Source organism: Sinocyclocheilus anshuiensis, unplaced genomic scaffold (assembly GCF_001515605.1).
Source record: "Sinocyclocheilus anshuiensis isolate Anshui unplaced genomic scaffold, SAMN03320099.WGS_v1.1 scaffold2239, whole genome shotgun sequence".
Lineage (NCBI taxonomy): Eukaryota > Metazoa > Chordata > Actinopteri > Cypriniformes > Cyprinidae > Sinocyclocheilus > Sinocyclocheilus anshuiensis.
In genome coordinates, this window is record NW_015540991.1 from 210,300 (window position 1) to 232,923 (window position 22,624).

Sequence of the window (22,624 nt, forward strand, 5' to 3'; positions counted from 1 at the left end):
CAGGACTGCGGCTCTCTAGGACCGAACTTGCCTACCCCTGCTCTAGCAACATGTTGCACTGTTCATGTGGCTGTTATAGGTTGGGCTGGGGAGGGGAACATCTGGCTCTGCAGTAAATGAAGGACAATCCTGATGGCAAAGGGGCAATTATCAACATATCATCTACTGCAGGTTTGGAACTTAATACAGTAAATGAGTCAATCAATAACATTTTTTTAATATATTTTTAATAATATGTATATTATATATTTTAACAATATGTATATTATATAAACAAATGCATTTATTTGATTGAAAATACAGAAAAAAATTTAATATTGTGAAATATCATTACAATTGAAAATAACTTTTCTATTTTAATATATTTTGAAATGTAATTTTTTTCTGTGATACAAGCAGCAGCCATTGCTCCAGTCTTCAGTGTCACATGATCCTTCAAAAATCATTCTAATATGCTAATTTTGGTGCACAAGAAGCATTTCTTATTATTATCAATGTTGAAAACAGTTGTGCTGCTTCATATTTCTGTGGAAACAGTGATACATTTTCATTCAAATATTTGGGGTTAGTATGATTTAAAAAAATAAATGAATACTTTTATTCAGCAATGATGATTTAATTAAAAGTGACTGTAAAGACATGTATAATGTTACAAAATATTTATATTTAACAAATAAATGCTGTTGGATTTTCTATTCATTAAAGGAAAAAATGCATCATGATTTCCACAAAAATATTAAGCAGCAAAAATTATTTTCAACATTGATAAGAATAAGGACCACTGTTAATAATAACCAGTAATAACTGATAATAATTGAGCACCAAATCAACCAATTCGAATTATTTCTGAAGGATCATGTGGCACAGAAGCCTAGAGTAATGCTGCTGAAAATTCAGCTTTACCATCACAGAAATTAATTACATTTAAAATAGAAAACAGTTATTTTAAATTGTAACAATATTTCACAATATTCCGTTTTTCAAATCGAGATCAAATAATATAATAAATAATAGCTATATATATATACAGCCTAGCAATGAGCACGCCTGGCAACCGAATGGTGCCGCAGGTGCAGTTCACAGAGCAGTATATGTACCACCTGAGTACTGGCTTTCAAGCTGCCGATTTATCTGAGTTTGATAAAGGACAAATTTTGATGGCATGGTGCCTCGGAACTTCGATCTTAGAAACAGCACGCTTTGTGGGTTGTTCACGTGATGCTGTAGTGAGTACATATCAAATGTGGTGAACGGATGGCCAAACGATAAACCGTAGTCCAGCCGTGTGTTGTACGCAGCTCAGGCTGTGGCAGCAGGGCCACTGTGCGACAAATCACCAGCAGCTACAAAAGTGGTGACCAGGGTGTCACAGCTCACAGCACACAATTCATCACAGCCTTTTGCGTATGGGCCTGCGTAGCCAACGACCCAGCCGGGTCCCCATGCTAACTGCACACCATCACCAACAAAGCATGAAATGGGCCCAAGATCATCAAGATTGGACCGTGGATGATGGGAAGAAAGTGGTCTGATGAATCAAGATTCCTGGTGCATTACATAGACGGGCGAGCGAGGATACACCGATTACCAACAGAGGCTATGGCACCTGGATGCACTTTTGAGCAGAAACAAGCCGGCAGTGGTGGTGTTATGCTGCGGGCGATGCTTCCTTGGGACACTTTAAGCCCCACTATCCCAACAGCACAATCCCTGACAGCTGTCAAGTATCTGAATATTGTTGCGGAGTGCACCCTTTCGTGGCAACTGTGTTCCTTGGCCATTACCAACATGATAATGCACCATGCTCCAAATTCAAATTCACATGGCCACTGTTTTGTGGGCTAAAGGAGGTCCTACAGGTTATTAGATGGGTGGTCATAATGTAATGGTTCATCTAGTGTTGCTTTCGTCAACGAAAATTATGACTAAATATCGTCTCAACGAACCTTTATCACGTGACGAAAACGAGACGAGACGCAACGTAAATGCTGGTCATGTGACGATGACTATAATTAAATGTATAATGCAATATTGTTGACGAATAAAAACGAGACTAAATGTGGTTTACAAAATAAAAACTATGCTAAAATGTCTCTTCATTTTCGTTGACCAAAACGAGACGAAACGAAATGTTATAACGTTATTTCGTCTCGTTTAGTCGCGTTATTATTATTATTTTGCAGTATTTCTGTTTCCTGTGTCTCACTTCAGGGGCTGCATCAGGTCGCACTGCGCAGACGCAGGCGACGTCACTTCCTCAAGCCCCACTCGCTGCATTATTTAGATCAGTGTTTCCCAACCGGGGTGCCATGTAAAAAATCCTTTTTTAATATTTTTAAATTGCTAAAATGTCCAATAATTAGAGATGCACTGAAATTCCGGCTGCCGAAAATTAGTTCACCGCTCAGGTTTCACTGTCACGTGATGTGACGCTCTGCGTATTATCCGGCTCTATGCGTGTGCGCTCAGTGTTGCCAACTTAGCAATTTTGTTGCTAAATTTAGCAACTTTTCAGACTACCCTAGCAACATTTTCTTACAAAAGCACCTAGCAACAAATTTAGCTATTTTTGAAATTTATTTGGCAACATTTAGCAACTTTTGATAAGTGACTCAAACGATAAAAAAGCACACATTTTCCATCTAAATTACACAAAAAGAGGAAACCAAAGGTGCCTAGCAGTACCCACATCACATGAATTAAGTTAGCTGCTATTTGCAATTGTTTAATTTAATAATAATTGTTCATTGATGATACACCTTGTTAGTAGCTTGTACTTGAGATTGTTGATCAGTTAGTGCACGGTAAGAAAAATGAAAAAGGTACTAGTAATTTTCCAGGACTTTATCCGTTATCCATTGTAACCATGTAACCCGAAAACACAAAATACAATGCGTAATTTAAAATGTAGGTAAAAACCTGTGAATAATAATTACGGAAAATTCCTTCATATTAGTAGATTTTGCCCTATTTTTACAGACTTTTCTTAGAGTGTAGCATACTAACTACTAATACACTGCTTGAAACTATAATTGTTCAGAATGAGTAGTTTTACTAGTTTACTAGCTAATAAAAATAAACTTAAATTGTAATCGTTCAAAAATGTGAAAATGTTAAATAATTAAATGTTGTATTTAAAATTAGTTATTTATATTTTAATATTATATTATGCATTTATATAATTTTATAAACACATCTAAATTAACATATACAAGTTTATTTATTTAATGCAGACACAATTTTGCATTGTGATTACGCAATGACGTCACCACGCAATGACATCGCAACGTCATTTAGCAACTTTTAGCAACAAATCAACCTTCCTTTAGCAACTTCCGCTGAAAATTAGTTGGCAACACTGTGTGCGCTCCGCTCAGTCGCTCACGGCCCATGTGAGTGCTCCACTCATATACCGTTCATGCTCATCGGAACAGCAAAGTCCACTCAAAAATCGAGCTGACAGGAAATATCTATGTAGTACAGTATTGTTTCTGTTTGCAATAGCCCTACTGTGCTGTAACAAGGTGTGGTAAATGGGCAACTCTGGCCTCTCATTCATTGATCTGCTAACCGTTATGCTCACGTGTCCTCTGATAATAATAGCTTTCTAGGATTAAACATTATTTCGATAATTGGTAAAAAAAAAAAAAAAAGCCCTACTGTGTTGTAACATGGTGTGGTAAATGGGCAACTCTGGTAATGCTGCCCTCTCATTCATTGATCTGATAACCGTTATGCTCATGTATCCTCTGATAATAATAGCTTTCTAGGATTAAACATTATTTCGATAATTGGTAAAAAAAAAAAAAAAAATCTTTCAATAGCCCTACTGTGTGTTAGACCTAACGTTACCCGAAAAACTAAAAAGCAAAAAGCAAAAATTTTGGTTTCGTCTATATTACTAGGTACTTATACTATATTGACTGGGTTAAATAGAATTGCATTTCTAAAAAGAGACTAAAACACAATTTTCATTGACTAAAACTAGACTAATGTCATCAGTTTTCGTCGACTAAAACTAGACGAAAATAATCATGGATAATTCTGACTAAAATAAGACTAAAATGCTCAGACTTTTAGTTGACTAAAACTTGACTAGACTAAAAAGAGTATGAACGTGACTAAAACTAATAAAAACTAAAATGACAGCTTCACACAAAGACTAGACTAAAACTAAAATTAAAACAGGCCGCCAAAAACAACACTAGGTTCATCTGTGTGTGTGTGTGTGTATGTATATATATATATATATATATATATACACACTGTATTTACTCAACTTTTTCATATTGTCAACAGGTCTGTGGTTTGTGCCAACAGCGCCCATCTACAGAGCGACTAAATATGCAGTTGTGGGATTCAGCCGTGCTATTGAAGTATGGTTAGTAATATATAATGAATACAAGCTTTTTTTCCCCCCAATTGTAATATAATGACAGCAATAACTCACATGAACTTGAAGCTTTGAAAGATAATTGGGAGTACGTCTCTTGCTAATAATCAGGCAGATTTGATTAATTGTGTATGTTTAACAGGCTGTTGCTATGAAGTCCAACCTTGGGGTGAGGATCAACATTCTCTGTCCAGGTGTGGTGAAGACTAACCTGCTGTCCTCTCCTAATTTAGAGGACCATTTTGGACAGTTTTCGGAATTAGAGGGACTGAAGGAGATGGTTCTGGAGAGAAACGACTTTGAGGTGTGAGTTAACAGTCCTTGTACTATTCAGTAGCGATTTTGCAGTGAAAAGTATTCGTTTAGTGAAAATGACTTCACTGTCATTGCTTTATTTATAGGCCTGATGATGTTGCCAAGGCCTCCCTTATTCTTGTGACGGATGAAAGCAAGAACAGAGAAATTTTGAAGATTGATGCTGATGGTATGGAGTTCATATCTCTTCCTGAGCCATGCGAAAGTAGCCAATCAGCTTCTTTCTCTGCCACAGCCAAAACTTTCAGAGCTGATTCCTAATGCCCGATTAGAAATAATATGTTAAAGGCTTTGGCAGAGCTCCTATAAATTTGCCATGTTGAGAATGTACTAATATTCCTCAATTCTAGTTGGCAGTAGACAATATGAAAACTTGAGGCAGGCCTAATATACTGTAAGGTCTCGACTAAATAAAAGATCAGGTGAAAGGTCTATGTTATTCTTAGTCTTTACATGTGAGTGTTACAATGAACACACTATATTTTTAAAATGTTTAATACACTACCAGTCAAAGGTTTAGAATGATTAAGATTTAATGTTTTTGAAAGAAGGCTCATGAAGGCTACATTTATTTAATCAACAACACAAGTAAAAAAGCAATACTGTTAAATAGTATTACAGTTTGTTTTCTGAGACGTTGAACTGTTTTCTATTTTAATAGATTTTAAAATGTAATTTATTCCTGTGAATCCAAAGCTGAATTTTCAGCAGCCATTACTCGTCTTCAGTGTCACAAGATCCTTCAGAAATCATATAATATGCTGATTTGGTGCCATATTTTTTTGCTGTGCCAAATCAGTTGCAAAAATATGCAGTTGTGAAACAAATGTTTCAATTAATAGGCTAATCTCCCTGTGAAATTAATGGGAAAAAATTAGCTATTTGAAATGGCCTGAATATCAAGTAGTACAAAATGTATTGTGAAATGTATTGGATTGTGAAAAGTGCTCAAATCTCTCAATACTTATTATATTTATTTACTATTCATCAACATAAATTGCTCCTGGTAAACAGGGCAAAAACTATAAAAGCATTATAAGCACTATAGTTATAGCATAAAAAATAAGAACTGTCAATAGTTTAATCTCGGCCAATATTGTGTGTCTCAGTGGGTCGGTCGATACGGTAGATGAACTCAGCGGGCAGGAAGTATCCCAGGTACTCCACTGAGTTTGGAGTGGTGTCTATGTAGTAATGGCCCCCCTCACCATGATGACTGAAGCCATGAGTATGCTCCACTCTCAGGTCAAGACCCTGTGAATTGTGAGCAACAAAAATTAGTTGATATGGAATATTTAGCAAAGATGCAGAATAATATTGTCAGTGAAATGGAGGTATGACACGGTGGGTTGGTACTCACTGGGTCTCTGGACACCATGACAGTTTGAAAGATCAGTGGAGCACTGATTTCAAAATGCCTGAGCCAGTTATTGACATCCTCATTGGTGTTTAGAGGGCAGGCGGAGAATTCAGGTGGCTTAAAGACAGAGCAGTGAAAAGATTACAGATTTTTCACATCATTTCTTCCATCACATAATTTCTGCTCTACCATTTTTAAGTTTAATCATAGTTCAAGATGCTACTTTATTCTATAGTTTATCAGTGACTGCTTACACACACACAGGTATTCCTATCATTATAGGGACATTCCACAGAAATAATGGTTTTTATACTGTACAAACTGTATTTTCTATCCCCTTACCCTAATCCTAAACCTACCACTCACAGGAAACTTTCTGCATTTACACTTCATTCTGTATGGTTTATAAGCTTGTTTCCTCATAGGGGCCAAAAAAATGTCCCCACAAGGTCAAAATTTACAGGTATTACTATACTTTGTGGGGACATTTGGTCCCCATAACGTAGTGAATACCAGTACACAAACACACACACAAAAAAGAATCACAGTATTACAACTAAAACTGAAAAGCATAAAACGACTGTACACTTCCATTCAAAAGTTTGGGGTCAGTAAGATAACATTTCTGAAATAAGTCTGTTTTGTTCACCTATGTTAAAAAGAGTAACATTGTGAAATATTGTTTTACTATTATCTATAGAATCCACAATGCTATAAATATATACTATCTGATCCATACAAATTGCTTAATATAATATTTATACAAAGATTTCTTATTTAGAAACAATGCATTAACTTTGAACTTTTTGTTATGAAAAAAATTAAGCAGGTTTTTACATCTGGACTCTTGTGCTTTTTTAGGACATCCAAATGTTTATTTTTTAAATTATGTTTTTGTTTTTTTTATTACCATAATATGGATCTTCGCCTTCCCCTTTTGTACGACGAAAGTTCCCCCCAGGGCCACGCTCTTCTCCCCATAATGTTCTTCCATGGTATTTCTCATGCAGCTCACAAGACTGTCCTCTCCAGTTCTTCTGCAGGCTCTCACCTCAATGACCTGCAATGGTAGTTTTTCAAACCTTGTTACTGTTTGATAATAATGTTGTTGTTACAACTCGATTGCATAAGAGCACACGCACAAAGACAAAGATACTAGAATCCAAGGTGTTTTAATGTAATAATTCTCAGGCTGTCAGAAATACAGGAAAACTCACACAAAACCAGGGTAGTGTACACGAGGCCGGACAACACAAACTGAAAAGGCATTAGCTTAAATAGGGACAGTGATAAGGCAAACACAGCTGAACATAATACAATCAAAATCAATAACCATGACAACCATTTAACTTAGGTGGGAAAACGCTGCAAACATATACAAAGTCCACATAGAGAGTGTGCATGTGTGTGACAGAACGCCCCCTTCCAGAAGGTACGACCATGCGCCGAAGGATGGAAAACGGATGAGACTCTGGAGGAGGAAGGACATCCGGGAGGAGGTCAAACAAAAAAGCCCAGCATGGTCGTGAAAGTGAAGTCCAAGATGTAGCCTTGAGAAGAGGAAGATGGTCACTGATCCAGGCCACAGCTGAGACTGCGCACCACGGCGGCGTCACAGGAGGGAGGATCCATGGGGATGTAGTCACCACCATGGGGACAACTGGAGGTGACGATGACGTGGAGGGAAGAGCCCACCACGCACCTGGAGATTCAATGAAGCGGAGAGACACCGAAGACCTGGGCGGCCGCGACAGAGCCGTAGGGACGACCCCCTGAGGTGGAAGCAGAGAAACAGAGGGCAGAGGTTGAGCGGGAGTGACCGAGGGCAGAGGTGGAGCCTGAGGGAGGGCGGAGCTAGCAGCAAGCCAAAGGGGTGGAGGGCCGAAGTGCAGCGAACGGTCCGCAAGACCATGGCGAAGGTGGTGCAATGTCCGACACAGGTAGAGCCGACATACCGAGGGAGCTCAGCGAGGGCAAATGCCTGATGTTCACTGCTGACATTGAGGGTGGAAGGAGCATAGGCGCAGGAGCCAGGGCGATGGGTTGAGGTGGAGCGGAGCACACAGAGATAGTAGACCGCTACGGGCTCATCAAGCCCGGGAAGAGGTGGCTACCGGCAGGCCTGAGGCCTTGACAATGTCCACTGTGAGCAGCGATTCACAGGACACCAGCACCCACTCTACATATTCGGCAAAGCTCCCTCAAGGGCTTTCTGGTGGCAGTGTTGAGGCCGGCATGCAGGAAGCTGCAGAGGCAGTCATCTGGGAACGATGTTGCTGGTACGAGACTGAGGAATTCCTCCAAATGTTCCTCCAAAGAGCGGTCCTTCTGGTCAAGGCACAGTAACTGTACTGCTGACAGATCCATGGTGGACAAAAAAAAGAAAAACAAACACAAACTTTCAAAAGGAAAAAAACAAAAGCTTAAAAAAAAAACGTACTTTTGAACTTTCAATTCAACAAAGAATTCTATTCATCCCACAAAAATATCAGGCAGCACAACTGTTTTTAACATTGATAATACTAAGAAATGTATCTTGAACACCGAATTAGTATATTATGGCGCTTTTCCACTGCATTGTATGGCACGGTACGGTTCGGTACGGTTCACTTTTGGGGGGGGTTTCCACTGGGTACAGTACCTGGTACTTTTTTCAGTACCACCTCAGTTGAGGTTCCAAGTGAACCGTACCGTTACCAAAACGTGACGTGTAAACTCTGCTGATCACTGATTGGCCGGAGAGAATCGTCACTACCTGCGTCACTGAACTTACGACACAGAGACACAACAGAACCACTAGATTTAAATCAGCACAGCCAGCGAAGGATCGAACGCAGCTGTTTTGAACGAGCGCACCTTTTTTTAACAACCAAAAAAATGGCTGTTTCGTTGTCTGTTGAGGAAGTACAGACGTTCCTCTCGTTGATAGCAGAGGAGCGAATCCAGCGAGAGCTTGATGGGGCGACGCGGAATTAAAAAGTTTTTCAGGAGTCGCGGCAGTAGAGGTTAGGCTTAGGTAGCAACTATAATGACATGTGAATAATCCCGCCCACTCTAAAGCGGTACTAAACTGCAGTGGAAATGCAAACCGTGCCGAGCCGAGTCATACCACGCAGTGGAAAAGCACCATTAGAATAATCACTGAAGGATCATGTGACACTGAAGACTGGACAAATGGCTGCTGTAAATTCAGCTTTGCCATCACAGGAATAAATTACATTTCAAAATATATAAAAATTAAGTTATTTTAAATTGTAATACTTAAAATTATTGTTTTTACTGTATTTTAATCAAATAAATGTGGTCTTGGCGAGCAAGAGACTTATTTTAAAAACATTTGTAGCGAATCAGCTCATGGGGAAATATGAATAATTAATCATAACTAGTATCTAATGAATAATTGATTTGTTAAATCAAATGAAAAATGGTGTGTCTGATTGGTCCAGACGCTACACATTTGAAAAATCCACATGAACAGCAGTGCGCAAATATTCAATAAATGCCTTTCAAGTAGTTTTGGGTTCTGTAATAATTATCAATAGCTCACTCCTGATAACCATTTCATCATTTTTGGCCATTACAAAAAGAAATACATCACAGTATTAGGATTATAGTGCTGCAATTCTGTCAGTGTAATATGAAGAGCAAAGTCCCCATGGTTTTTACCTTTCCAGGTTTGCCCTCACATGCATAAAGGTTTGCAAGGAGGCCGAAGTCACAGTCATGGAACCTGTCGCTGTATTTCTCCTGCAGACATTTTCCATCCACTGGGTTGATGGATGAAAAATAACTGGCATTCACTGCAGGTCTTCCTTCAGCTTCAGTCAGCATCAGAGGCATTAACTACGAAAAAAACGTGACAAAAACAGTGTTATAAACCCCACCGAATTCCACATTAAACCAAAAGGCTGTGTATTTAAAACAAAAAATATGTTTTGTAGTGACATGACTTTTTTTGTTGACATTACAAATAAAAATTTTTGTTTACTGATGCCACTGCAAATTCACATCAGTTTTTTTTTCTTTCATTCATTGATTTTTTACCATTTCATTAGGTATAAACACTTTAATGTGGAAAAACTTCATGCTGCTTCTTTTAGTACAGCTATACAGACCTCTCCATTCATGCCAACTGTCTTGCAGGAAACAGCACCAGCCCCAAGAAAAAATCCACCAGGCAGCTCCACCTCCTTGGACACAGTGTTCATGTTGTACACCTTACAGGCAGAGCAGGACAAAGTACACAACTCCCTTACTTGAGTGAAAGTACAGATACTGCTGGTCAAATATTACTCCAAGAGAAAGTTGTAAAGACAGATTTTTACTTAAGTAAAAGTACAGAAGTACTTGCTTTTAAAAGTACTTAAGTACCAAAAGTAAATTCGATTTTTTATGTCAACACACTGTTTTATAATTGTTTTATGTAATACTTGCAAAACCTTATGCCTCTGAAGCAACTTACAATACATTACTCCTATACACTAACTAGTATCTTTGGAATAAAGAGCTTTTATAATGTTAAAAACCTATAGAAATTAAACAAGTGAGTTGACAAAAAATATATATATATTTAACACCCCTACCCACCCCCACAAAAGCAGCACGGTAGTGATCTCACACAGCTCTGGCAGTGTGTGCACACATCTATGTGTATGTAGCCCTTCATCCACATTTGAACGGAGTCAACAGTGAATAATAAAACTGTTGACTCATAATAAAACTGATAAAACAGACTGATAAAAAAAAAAAAAAAATCAAACCTGCTTTAAAACGCTGTGGTTACTAACATAACCTCAGTTCCCTTTAGATAAGGGAACGAGCGTTGTCACTGACGCTTTTGGGGAAACTCTTGTTTACGCTGATAATAAAGCCTAATGTGGCTTCAGTTTGCCAAAAGGGGAGGAGCCGACCTCTAAATAAGTTGGCTCTAAGTGCCACTTCGTCAGAATCTTTCGACTGAAGCGACAGTCATTGATTCGTGTGCAGCCTTATAGCACGGCAGCCTACGCAACACTCGTTCCCTTATCTCAGGGAACCGAGGTTACGTTAGTAACCGGGATGTCCAATTTATAAAACCTGGTGAAGGTTAACAGTGATGACCAGCCGGTGGCCGCACAAATATCACCAATAGAAATCCCGCTGGAACAAGCCCAGGAAGAGGCCATTCCTCTGGTGGAGTGGGCCCTCACACCTTTAAGGTACTGCAAGCCTGCTGAGGCGTAAGTCAAGGCTATAGCATCAACTATCCAGCGAGATCTCTGCTTCGTAACCGGCAGCCCTTTAGAGTGGCCTCCGAAGCACACAAAGAACTGCTCTAAGTGCCTAAACAGGCCAGAGCGCTCAACATACACTCTAAGAACCCGAACCGGGCAGAGTGGATTGGGACCCTGCTCACCATCTGAATTGGGGAGCGCCAGAAGGGTGATGACTTGTGCTCTAAACGCAGTGGAGAACACTTTCGGCACAGAGCTGTGTCTTGGTTTGAGGACAACTCTACAGTCGTCAGGCCCAAACTCAAGACAGGAAGCACTGACTGACAGTGCTTGCAGCTCACCCACTCGCTTGACCGATGCTAGAAAGGAGGGCAGTCTTAAACGACAGGGGCTGCAAGCCAGACGACTGGAGCGGCTCAAAGGGAGGGCCCCATCAGGCTCTGAGGACTATAGATAAGTCCCAAGTCGGCACAGTATAAGGACGAGGCGGATTAAGGTCGTTTCTGCTGACTGATTTGCCAGCCACGAGAGAATGATTCGCCACGATGGCTACCCACATACACTTTGAGTTTGGAAGGGGTGTGCCCCTTATCCAACAGTTCTTGTAGAAAGGTTAGCATGCTTTCCAAGCCTGAAGCCGGATGGCAAGTGATTCTAGTTTTTCGAATGGGGGGGGGGAACTGACATTTGTAATAATCAGGAGAGGAGAAATGCTCTTTTGAGTATTTGGGTCCGCTATCACAGCGGCAGTTTGCTTGGGCGTGCACTGAATGAGAAGGATGGGCCCAACTTGAATGGAGCTTCCATCACTTAGTGATAAGTAGAGGGATGGAGAGCGAGCGCGAGCTTTCTTTGAGGGAGTTCTGGCCTCAGTGAGAACGGACCCTCTCCTCTTCCTTTCAGCGTTTGGATCAGGACAGCTTCTGAGGCTTAGAGTCTAACGTAACGCTGGGGCAGGGACCTTGGCACTTCAGAAACGGGTAGCATTTCGCCGTCCAGGGGCCCTGCTGAAGCCCAGGCTCCGGTTTAGGCTGGGGCTGAAGCGGCACTGGCTTGGCAGGCTGCTGAGCGGATGGAGCCTTCTGGCGACTTGAACCAGCCACCACATTGGTGAGCTTCGGCAGAAAGTGGCACATTGCCTGCGATGACTTAAACGCTGTAAACCACTCAGCAAACCCATCCACAGAAGGGCCAAACAGTCCCTTAGGAGAGACTGGCGAGTCTAGGAAGGAGACTTTGTCAGCGTCCCTGATCTCTGTTAAATTCAGCCAAAGGCTCCAGCACCACCAAATTGGCCATGGCCTTGCCGATCATCTGTGCAGTGGCCTTAGTAGCGTGTAAAGCCAGATCAGCCGCTGTGAGCAGCACTCTAAAGGCATCAGAACCCTGGCTGGACTCGTCCATGGTGCGGAGAAGTTTGGCCTGGAACACTTGAAGCACCGCCATCGTGTGAAGGTAGTCAGGTGACAGGTAGTCCTGCAGGGCTTAGATGGATGTGCTGCATGGTCTTTCAACCCCAGGGCTGATGGTGGGCACAGATGTGCAGCGACCGCCTCTTCCAGAGGGAGGAGCTTGCTATAACCTCTTTCTTCAGCTCCGTCAACAGTGGTGAGAGCTGTGGAAATAGAAGGATTTAATGAAGGATTAACACTTCATTAAAGAAGGCGATAGCGGAGAAGGGTGAGACCCATGCTCTCGCAGTGAGAGCATGCTGTCCTAGTGAACGCAGCCTCTATGTGGGCGCTGCCCAGACAGGCGACGCACACATCGCAGGAAATTGCTCGGAAATTTGCTCAGAAATTTGCTCTTAGAATGCGGGATGGCCACATGGGAAGGCTTCTGGCTTCTTCCGCTGCCGGCGGCTCCTTCTACAGTGGCGAGCAGCAGGCTGAGCTTCTTCCTTCTTCGGATTCTTGCTTGCAGAGTCAGCGAGATGATGATCTTTGTCACTGAAGGAGAAAAATTCTGACGAAATGCCGCTTAGAGCCAACTTATTTAGAGGTCGGCTCCTCCCCTTTTGGCAGGTTGAAGTGCCATTGGTTCATGCAGAACAAATCAGGCTTCATTATCAGAATAAACAGGAGTTTCCCCAAAAGCGTCAGCGACGCAACGGGACCGTTCTAAAAGGAACCCAGCAACACAACTGTAGCTATATAACATTGCAACAGCAACACTGCTTTAACAAAAAAGCAAAACAGCAAGATTTATTTGACATAGGGCTGGGCGGTATATCGAGTTTGTATGATATATGGATATTTTCTTTATAAGCGAGTCGATATGAGGCAATACCATTTATATCGATATACAGTAGTTTGATACGAGCACATCTGAAAATATAGCGGATGACACAGATTGAGCTGCTGCGGAGAAAGTGCATAATCTAATTTGTTCTAAACATGTGACAAGCTTCATATTAAGGCCTTTAAAAACTGGTAAGACACAGTATAGTTTATAGTTTCGTTTCGCATATTAGTTTAAGCGGCTCGTATATTAAAATATACATTTCGCTGAAATATTTGCAGTTGGACAATAAATGTGACGTAGAATTTTAAACCTACAAGTAAGTCTATTTTTATGATAGCACTGACTGTAAAGTGACTGTAATGGGGTAATCAAAATAGCCTAACAACTCTGTGCTTTTGTTCTTTTTAGTTTAGTGAATTTAACTTCTGCTTTAAAAGCCTTATTTTAGTTTTTATATTGCAATGTTACAATGTTAGAATGAAATGTGATTTTAACCCTTTTTTGCACGTAATATAAAGGCTTACATGGTTACATTCACTTTATTTGTTTTCATAACCTTTAATATGTATTGTTTTGTTGGACAACATTGGGCGGTAAGTGAAATATATATATATTAAATACAGATTTTTTTTAATACAAATACAAAAACACCGAGACATATACCGTATATCGCAAATCGGCCAAAAAATACAGAGATATGAATTTTTGCCCAGCCCTAATTTGACATCAAAGCAAAATTTTCAAAAATGCTCTCTAATGGCATACTCAAGTATGCATAAAGTAAACACTCAAGTAAATGTACTTTGTTACTGTCCACCTCTGCTTACAGGGTAAAGTTTGCATCGGTTAGGGTACAATTGTGTTTTTTATGACAGTCACATTTACAGTTTATTAACGCACCTTGTCCGGTTGGGCCAAAGGAATCAGATATGGTACACCTCCCACATCAGTGATACGAGGTTTGCCACACAGACCTAATAAAAGAGTAACAAGAGTTGTTCAAAGAGCCTGTAACACCTTGTAAGTAAGACACATATGGAATAACATTTGTACTCACCCTTGACAGGAAACCCAAAAGGCTCTTGTGTAAGATCTGGACAGTCAGTAACAGACACTTCTACATCAGAAAAATTCTTATTCAGTCCTGATTGCAGCACTGTAACACAAACACACACCCACACAAATAGTTACAATGAAGAAAAGTGTGCCCAGCTGCAACCAATCCCTTAAAGTAAGAAAATCCTTAGTAAAAAACTTGTAAGGACATTATTAATGCAAGGATAACTTAAAAGTGCACACAGTAATTTTTTGTTAATGTTTAGCTCGCTGTTGTTCGTCGCAGTAACGTTAGTACAAATGGGCTATACATCTAGGACCGAACGCATTAATGCATTGATTTACTGTAGTCGGTAAAAAGTTTACATAATTTTAATGATTTAATTTTAATAATTTTAACCATTTGCATTTTATTCATTTCTTTGTGTAAAACATTTAATTAGCCAGAAAAAAAAAACTTTAATGTTGCAATGGCTGGTGTTTGCAGTCTACATCAGCCGAAATACAAACAAACAAAAATAAAGGTAAAGAATCGTTAAAAAAAAATTCAAAACGGTTTAAAACAGCCAGTTTGAAGTTCGGACTCGTATCATGTCACTTGGGTTTCTCAAGTACAATGAAAGAAAACAGTCATGCTACATGCTATACCCTTTTAAAACAAAATGCACCGATTACCCTGACATAATTCCGCGAGATTTGGAACGTGCAGCTGGAATTTTTCGGTCTTGCCGGTGTTTGCCATCCTTCTCGGTGTGTGTATTGATCAGTCAGGCTCACGCATGTAGACGGATCACATGACGACGGGCTTTTCTTTCCGCTCGTATCATCTCACAGCTCTGAGCAGAACGAAAGGAGCATGTAAACTCGTGAAAACGCTTTGATTGGCCATCCAGAAAACGTAAACACGCCCTATGGAATGACATTTAGGACAATATTCAAAAGGAATTGTAAATTGTATTTGGAATTGTATTTTCAATTTGTGGACGCATACATTGTGACATAATCCACACGCAATTGCAAATCGTGCATTTGTGTTTCCATGTTCTTTTCCGTGTATATATCATGTCTGCCAAATTGCAAACGGAAACACAAAGTCCATTTGCAATTGCATTTCCAATGTCTTACGAGTTATTATGACCCTGTCATTTTGCAATAGCAATAGAAAATCACCCATTAGCTATTTCACTTTGTACGCGTCCTGCTCCAACCCTCACAAAATTCAAATAAAATCGCAATCCCCTTAGCACTTGCATTTCCAATGCTTAACAAAGTCAACTGTCAATCAGTCTTAAGTATATAAGTATTATATTGTAAGTATACCACGCCTGCTACTGGTGGAAAACAAAACATCATTATTCATTCCTATGAGGAAAATGGGGAATGGCTATTTTTGCAATAAAAACATGCTCATTTATTTATTTATTTACTTCAAACAAATTAAGAATCCAGAACTGGATTTATGTTCAACTGTCAACCAGAAAAAAAGAAGCAAAAAGAAAACTCGGCAATGGGTCATATACTGGATGCAGAGTGTTAAAGAGTCATATGCTGGGGTGCTTGGGAAACACTGGACTGGATTCAAGAATGTATCGAATGAATATCATCATCACACAGTGAATTATCTTGATGGATTAAAATGAAAGTGAAAGTGAAGTGACATGTGGCCAAGTATGGTGACCCATACACAGAATTTGTGCTCTACATTTAACCCATTCGAGTGCACACACACACACACACACAGTAGTGAACACACACCCGGAGCAGTGGGCAGCTATATTGCTGTGGCGCCCGGGGAGCAGTTGGGGGTTCGGTGCCTTGCTCAAGGGTCTTACCTCAGTTGTGGTATTGAGGGTGGAAGAGAGCGCTGGTTATTCAATTTGTTTCTCTGTTTTTGCCACGGGATGCTAGGATTTACACAAGCTTCAGTCTGGATCCAGAACACCTGAGAAGAGATGATGCCAACCCCTCAGAGGACCTCAGATGATGCCAACCCTGAAACAACATACAGAACTACCACATTTTGCTATAAGTTTGATTGCATCATATAATAATTGCTGTTAATAATGTTCATCGTCTGTTTGATTACGTCTTTAATTTATTTTTTCTGTACATTTCTCTCATATGTACATTAACTGACAGTCACCACAGATAAGCTACCACTAAATATTGTAGAACCTTAATTTGCTGTAAAGTTGCTTTGCAACGATTTGTATCGTGAAATGCGCTATACAAATAGACTTGAATTGAATTGAATTATTCACCCCTGGAAGCATTGCATTCAGTTCAAGAGTGCAGTTCAAAACTGTTAATCTAATCACCAAACAGGCCAAAGTTCACTTCAAGACTGAACAAAGTGATGTTGATGAGTTTGAAGTTTGGTGTATGACAAAACAGAACAAAGAAAAAGATCCATATTAAGCCTCTTAATATGAAGTATTCAGACTTTATTCAAGTCACAGATTTTGCTGAAAAATGCACAATACACGATCTTCCGGCCTAGGATGAAGTCATTATGTACATTAACAATAATTTTGTACAAAAAACAATAACGCCACTTCCTAGTGAAAAGAAAAATAGTTAAAATGCTGATTTCATTTGACTGGTAACTATATATACACAACAGTTCTTTCTGGTCCTCGAATCTCATTGGCTGAGAGCAGGGGCGGCCCTGTCACCGTGAAACAACAAATATATACCAAGTTCTGTCATGAAACTCTAGATGGCGCAGGCTGATGGGTCCTTAACAAAACTGATGATATTCTTAGCACTAAACGACTTGTCACAAGCTGATTGGTTCATGTTGCATATGCAGCCAATGAGCTTGCTGCTTTACATTTAAATGGCTGATTAGCATTCGCTTGAGCATTGCAGCGCATTTTCAGTGTTCCTCTGAAACCCTCTACCTTCCCCAGCTCCACCTGTATAGATCTGCTATGGGTTATTTTATATGCTATTTGTGCAGCAGCAGTATGTCTTAAATACTCACAGCACCATATCGGCTTATGTATTGGCAGTAGCAAGTTCCTGTACTTGCTTTCAGCAGCAGCAATAATCTACAAATACAGCAATAACCAATAGCAGCAGCAATTCAGCAGCAGCAGCAGCGTAGCAGATCTATTCCGCCAAGACCAAAAACATTAACATTGTCATATCCATTACCATGGTAAAATCTTCAGAGAGTTCTCATGATAGAAATATACTTAATCAGACTTGTATGTAGGGTTGGGTACCGAAACCCGGTGCCAATATGGCACCGGTACCTATGTAACTGGTATGTACTAGAACCGAAACAGAACGCAGATTTCGATGCCTCATTTCGGTACCACTTAAATGCCTGAGCGATCGATTAAAATATTTGTCCTGGTTCTCCGAAATGGACATAAGAAGCATGGGCGTCGCTAGGCCATTTTTAGCGGGGCTATAGCGATTAGCTCCATAAACTGTACACAAATTCGGAGACAGGGGTAGCTGCAGCTTGGAGCAATGGGCATGCCGAAAGGTAGGGGCGTGCCAGAAGGTTTCTCATTGGTGAAAGGAGTTTTACTGTGTTGGTCAATCAGTGGTAAACATACATTTACGTAATTTCCTTTAGACAAGAGAAGGTGGCGGCGGTAAGACGTGGTATAATTCATCATACGTTTATCTATGTTTTATATACCACAAATATGTATATTACGGTAGCTTGTTACAATACGATCATCATTTATTTCCTTTGCGTTATATCTTGCAGCTTTAGTAATTAGTTTATTGTTGTTGACAGATACATGTTACAGTGAGACAAAACGATGACTGCATATGCATCGAAAGCGAAGCCTTCAGTGTTGGTCGTTTGTATCGGTATCCTTTTTGTGCAATACAGTAGAGAATACATCTTGTAAGTATAATAATTATTACCACCTCTGCTATTACAACTGTACTAAGATCAATTCACAATCTATGAAGACGATTAGACAAAATAAAAAAAACTAATTTAGAGTTTGTTTCTACCTTTCTGCTAGGTATCCAACTAATGCAGAGTATAATCAAGTTGCCAACACACTGATTGTGAAGTACCCTTTCCTGAGAGATATGGAAGGAAATGACTATGTAAGTTGCATTGTTTTTAATCCATTGATTTATCTCTTATCAACATAATCACACAAGATATTGTAGTAACAATATCTTGTAATCTTTACTTGCTAGAAAATGACAAACAGTCAAATTTGTGTCTTTAGCACACCTGACACATGGCCCTAAACCGGAAATTTAAAGCAGAACGTGCACCACTTGCAGGTTTGGGTCAAAAGCCAGCTAGTGTAGCATATGTCATATGCATAATTTATTTTTGCACTGTTAATCAATTTTACATTTTCACTTAGTGCAGGACAATGTAAGGCAGATACTACAGACATTTAAATATTTTTTTGTATATCCTCCACTTTTTCACTGCCTGACCATCATCTTAATGTTTATGCAGTTCAATGTGTTTTTTTTTTTATTTTTTTATCTAAAGCACCTTCTTGTTCAATAAGTGTTTAGATGTTTCACATATTTGTCTTAGCTGTCATTATCTGTCATGGTCTAAGCATTATCTGTTTCTGTTGTTCTGATGAAGGAAACTTGTGTTGGGGAGGATTCAATGTCTGTTGAGGCCCATGTGAATGTGCTACAAAGTGAGTATCGGAAAACACATCCAGACATCTCGACTGTCCAAGACCACATGGCACGAACATTCTCCTGTAGACGTTGAGAAAGCATGGAAGGAATGTCTGTGGAGGATGTACTCAAAAAATACCCATACTTAAGGACACCTGCTGGAGTGAGTATAGTAAAAAAAAAAATCATTAACATCTTCTGTACCCTTTTAGCCCATCTGTTAAAAATCTTAAAACAATGGTTTTAGAAAACAATGTAAGATTTATCAGTCTATACAAGAACATGAAATGCATCATATATTGTGAACATTATACATTAGCCTTCTAATTGTTTTTGCAGTTCTGCACTGTATGTAGCTATACTGTCTGAGCCAAAGAGGCTGTAACAAAATTTGATAAATTTGAAAAGCTTTTTCAATTTTGTATTATTATTATTATTTTTAATGTAGGGGGACCCTGCTACACCCTTTCCAACCATACAACTGATGGATACTGACTGGAAAATGGCAGGACTCAGTGTGGTGAAAGTAGATGGAATAGACGTGTGCCAGTGCACCAGCCTTGATGAAGTCTTCATAACAGGCTTCTGTATGTATTTTGCTTTCAACATTGCATATCCACCATACCTGAAAAAGACACTGACTTTCCTTCAGAGGCACATTGTCAAAATTGTGGAAGAGGGAGACAAGCCGCTGCCAGTAACTTTACTCCGGATGATTAGCCTTTTGTATTAGATCCTCATGCCTCAACTGTACCATTGCACTCGAGTGCACTCGAAGGACATTCACTCTTTTGAAGTTAATCCAACATGTTGGAGTTGTACATGCACATGAACCACATTTTAGTATAACCTGTGGTATATGAGTGCCAATCCACTTTTTTGTGATTCCATTCTTTTAGAAAACATCTACAGGAAGCATATGTACTTCATTTTTGGGCCTTTTGGTAACAAAAATGACTGTCTCAGTGAAGAGTCAGCAGTACAATTATATTATAATATAATTGAATATTATATATAAGTATTAATAGAAAGAATTGTTGCCCCCTTTACACCTTTCATTAAAGTCATAGTTCATCCAAAAATGGTCATTTACTCACCCTCATGGTGCTCCAAACCTTCTTTAATTGAACATATTTTGAGGAAACAACAAAAAAGAAATCAATGGCTACCATCAACTGTTTTGTTACCAACATTCTTTAAAATATATTTTGTGTTAAACAGATGAAAAACTCATACAAGTTTGGAACAACATAAGGATGAGTAAATGATGACGATTTTACATTTTTGGGTAAACAGACTGTTTAAGTTGACACTAATAATTAGTCAGATAATTAGTAGGTCTAATTTTTTGAGGTTTTATACAGAATATCCTGTATATGAGTTCAAATCGATTTGCTAATGTTCTGTATTTCATGCTCTTACTACTAGAATTATTATTTTTTATAAACACTTGTTAAGCATGCACTGCCTATGTGTTTAGCACAAAAAATTGATTAATGAACTGTTTACTGTGCATGATGCTTCCAGTTTTGTCTTTAAATTCGGAAGGAATTGAAACATTCTATGTTAAATGAATTTTGTCAGTGTTGGGTACAGAATATCCAGTATATGAGTTATAAAAACTGAATTGAAAATGTTCTGAACTTTTATACTCAGAATTTTGTCATGACTAAAAAATTGTGAAACGTGCACTGCCTCTGTGTTTTGTATATCAGGATTTAATTTTAAACCATACTAGGACATAAGGTACATTTCTGTCACTAGGGGTGAATAAATGTTCTTTTAGAGGTACAAACAAGAAGGTACAAAAATGTACCAATGTTCAGAGGTACATTGCTGTACCCCGCTAGGGTACAGCTGGAGCGACAAAGCATTTGTACTCTTTTAGGTACATTCCTGTACCTTGATTTTTCTGTGTGTATTTGTATATAATTATTTTTTATTCAGCTACCATCAGAGCTGCTCAGACATATTCTTCTAGATGTTGTCTAAAAAGAAGGAGATGGAGCCTTTCTCACTCTGTCACTAGTGTGCAGAAAGTTTTATGGCATCAGTTTTCGAAGAAAAGCTCACTTTGCCTGGCTGGACAGTATGTATATTTAGTACTTTTATTAACTGAACAAGGTTTTTAAAAATATTTAGAAAGTTTATTGCATTCATTCAGATTTTTTTTCTTAGGTATCGTTGACTGGAAGTCTGTCAGTCCAGATGTGAGGAAGACATACAGAGTTGGAGTTTGAGCTCACCAGGTGTGATGGCTGTAGATGCATCTACAAAAACACTACTGGATACTGTGACCATGGAAAGAAGGGGGTCTTCACAGCGTTCTATTCAGACAAAGAGTTTGCTGGCTTCTGTTCTATGGACTGCTACTACAGCATGAATGAATGAATGAGTGGTTTATTTTTTTATTTTTTTGACTTGAATTGGCAACTGAATCTGAAAGCTAAATAAATGTTTTAGTGGATAAAGCTGTGTCTGTTTGCTAAATTGGTTAATGTCACTTAACAGAAGGTTACTAAACTCTTCTGACTAATTTTTTAATTTTATAATTTAGTGGTTTTGTCAACTATATATTTTTCTCTATCAGGCAAAACATTGTTTTTTTAGGGTAACACTTTACAATAAGGTTTCATTTGTTGACATTGATGTATTAACTAACATTAACTATGAACAATGCATTTGTTACATTATTTATTAAGCTTTGTTAGTATTAGTTAATAACAGCTGTTCGTTGTTTGTTCTTGTTAGTTCACTTTACAGTGCTTTAACTAATGTTAACAAATACAACTTTTGACTTACTTTAACTTAAGAACAGCTAGTGCGACTAACCGTGTTAAGAGACGTTTGTATCCTCAAAAAAAAAATTGTAATTTGTTTTTGATGATTGATAAACTAAGACCTAAACTTGCAGTGGTGATGACGTCAGTAACCCGCGCCATGCAGAAGTTCCGAAGGTACTTTCTAAAAGTAATTTAAAAAAATATTCTTAATATTATTAACGCTGTTTTTACCTTGGAAGAATTAAATTTGGTTTTATAGGATTATGTTGAATTTATTGCTTCCTTTTAATCTGTAGGCCTATATCGATTAAAGGGGTCATATGATGCTATTTCAATTTTTCCTTTCTCTTTGAAGTGTTACAAGCTCTTGGTGCATAAAGAAGATCTGTAAAGTTGCAAAGACTAAAGTCTCAAATCCAAAGAGATATTCTTTATAAAAGTTAAGAGTCAACCACGCCTACCTAAGACAGGGTAGCACAAATCGTCAGAACACCGGCCGTTCCTCACTCTAGGCTGCCGGCCGCCGCTCACTCAAGCCCGCCGTGTGTGATGCTTGTGAAAGCAAAACTACTTTGTTTGGCCTTCCAAAAGAGGACACGACTAGAAATCAGTGGTTAAGTTGTAT

General features: G+C 39.0%; 2 protein-coding genes across 2 annotated transcripts; one reads left to right on the forward strand and one right to left on the reverse strand.

Annotated features, from left to right (window-relative positions):
- Nucleotides 1–4,234: 4,234 nt before the first annotated feature.
- On the forward strand, nucleotides 4,235–5,134 carry LOC107690213 (15-hydroxyprostaglandin dehydrogenase [NAD(+)]-like). Its single transcript, XM_016488473.1, has 3 exons — nucleotides 4,235–4,381; nucleotides 4,536–4,699; nucleotides 4,795–5,134. Exons 1-3 carry the CDS (start codon nucleotides 4,379–4,381, stop codon nucleotides 4,967–4,969), a joined length of 342 nt encoding a protein of 113 aa, XP_016343959.1. The 5' UTR covers nucleotides 4,235–4,378; the 3' UTR covers nucleotides 4,970–5,134.
- Nucleotides 5,135–5,426: 292 nt separating this feature from the next.
- Nucleotides 5,427–15,452, reverse strand: LOC107690214 (ester hydrolase C11orf54 homolog). Its single transcript, XM_016488474.1, has 8 exons — nucleotides 15,257–15,452; nucleotides 14,583–14,681; nucleotides 14,426–14,499; nucleotides 10,184–10,285; nucleotides 9,735–9,911; nucleotides 6,979–7,128; nucleotides 6,069–6,185; nucleotides 5,427–5,962 (listed from the first exon to the last, which is right to left on the reverse strand). The coding sequence occupies exons 1-8, from the start codon at nucleotides 15,321–15,323 to the stop codon at nucleotides 5,789–5,791; spliced, it is 960 nt and encodes a 319-aa protein (XP_016343960.1). The 5' UTR covers nucleotides 15,324–15,452; the 3' UTR covers nucleotides 5,427–5,788.
- Between the last annotated feature and the right edge of the window lie 7,172 nt (nucleotides 15,453–22,624).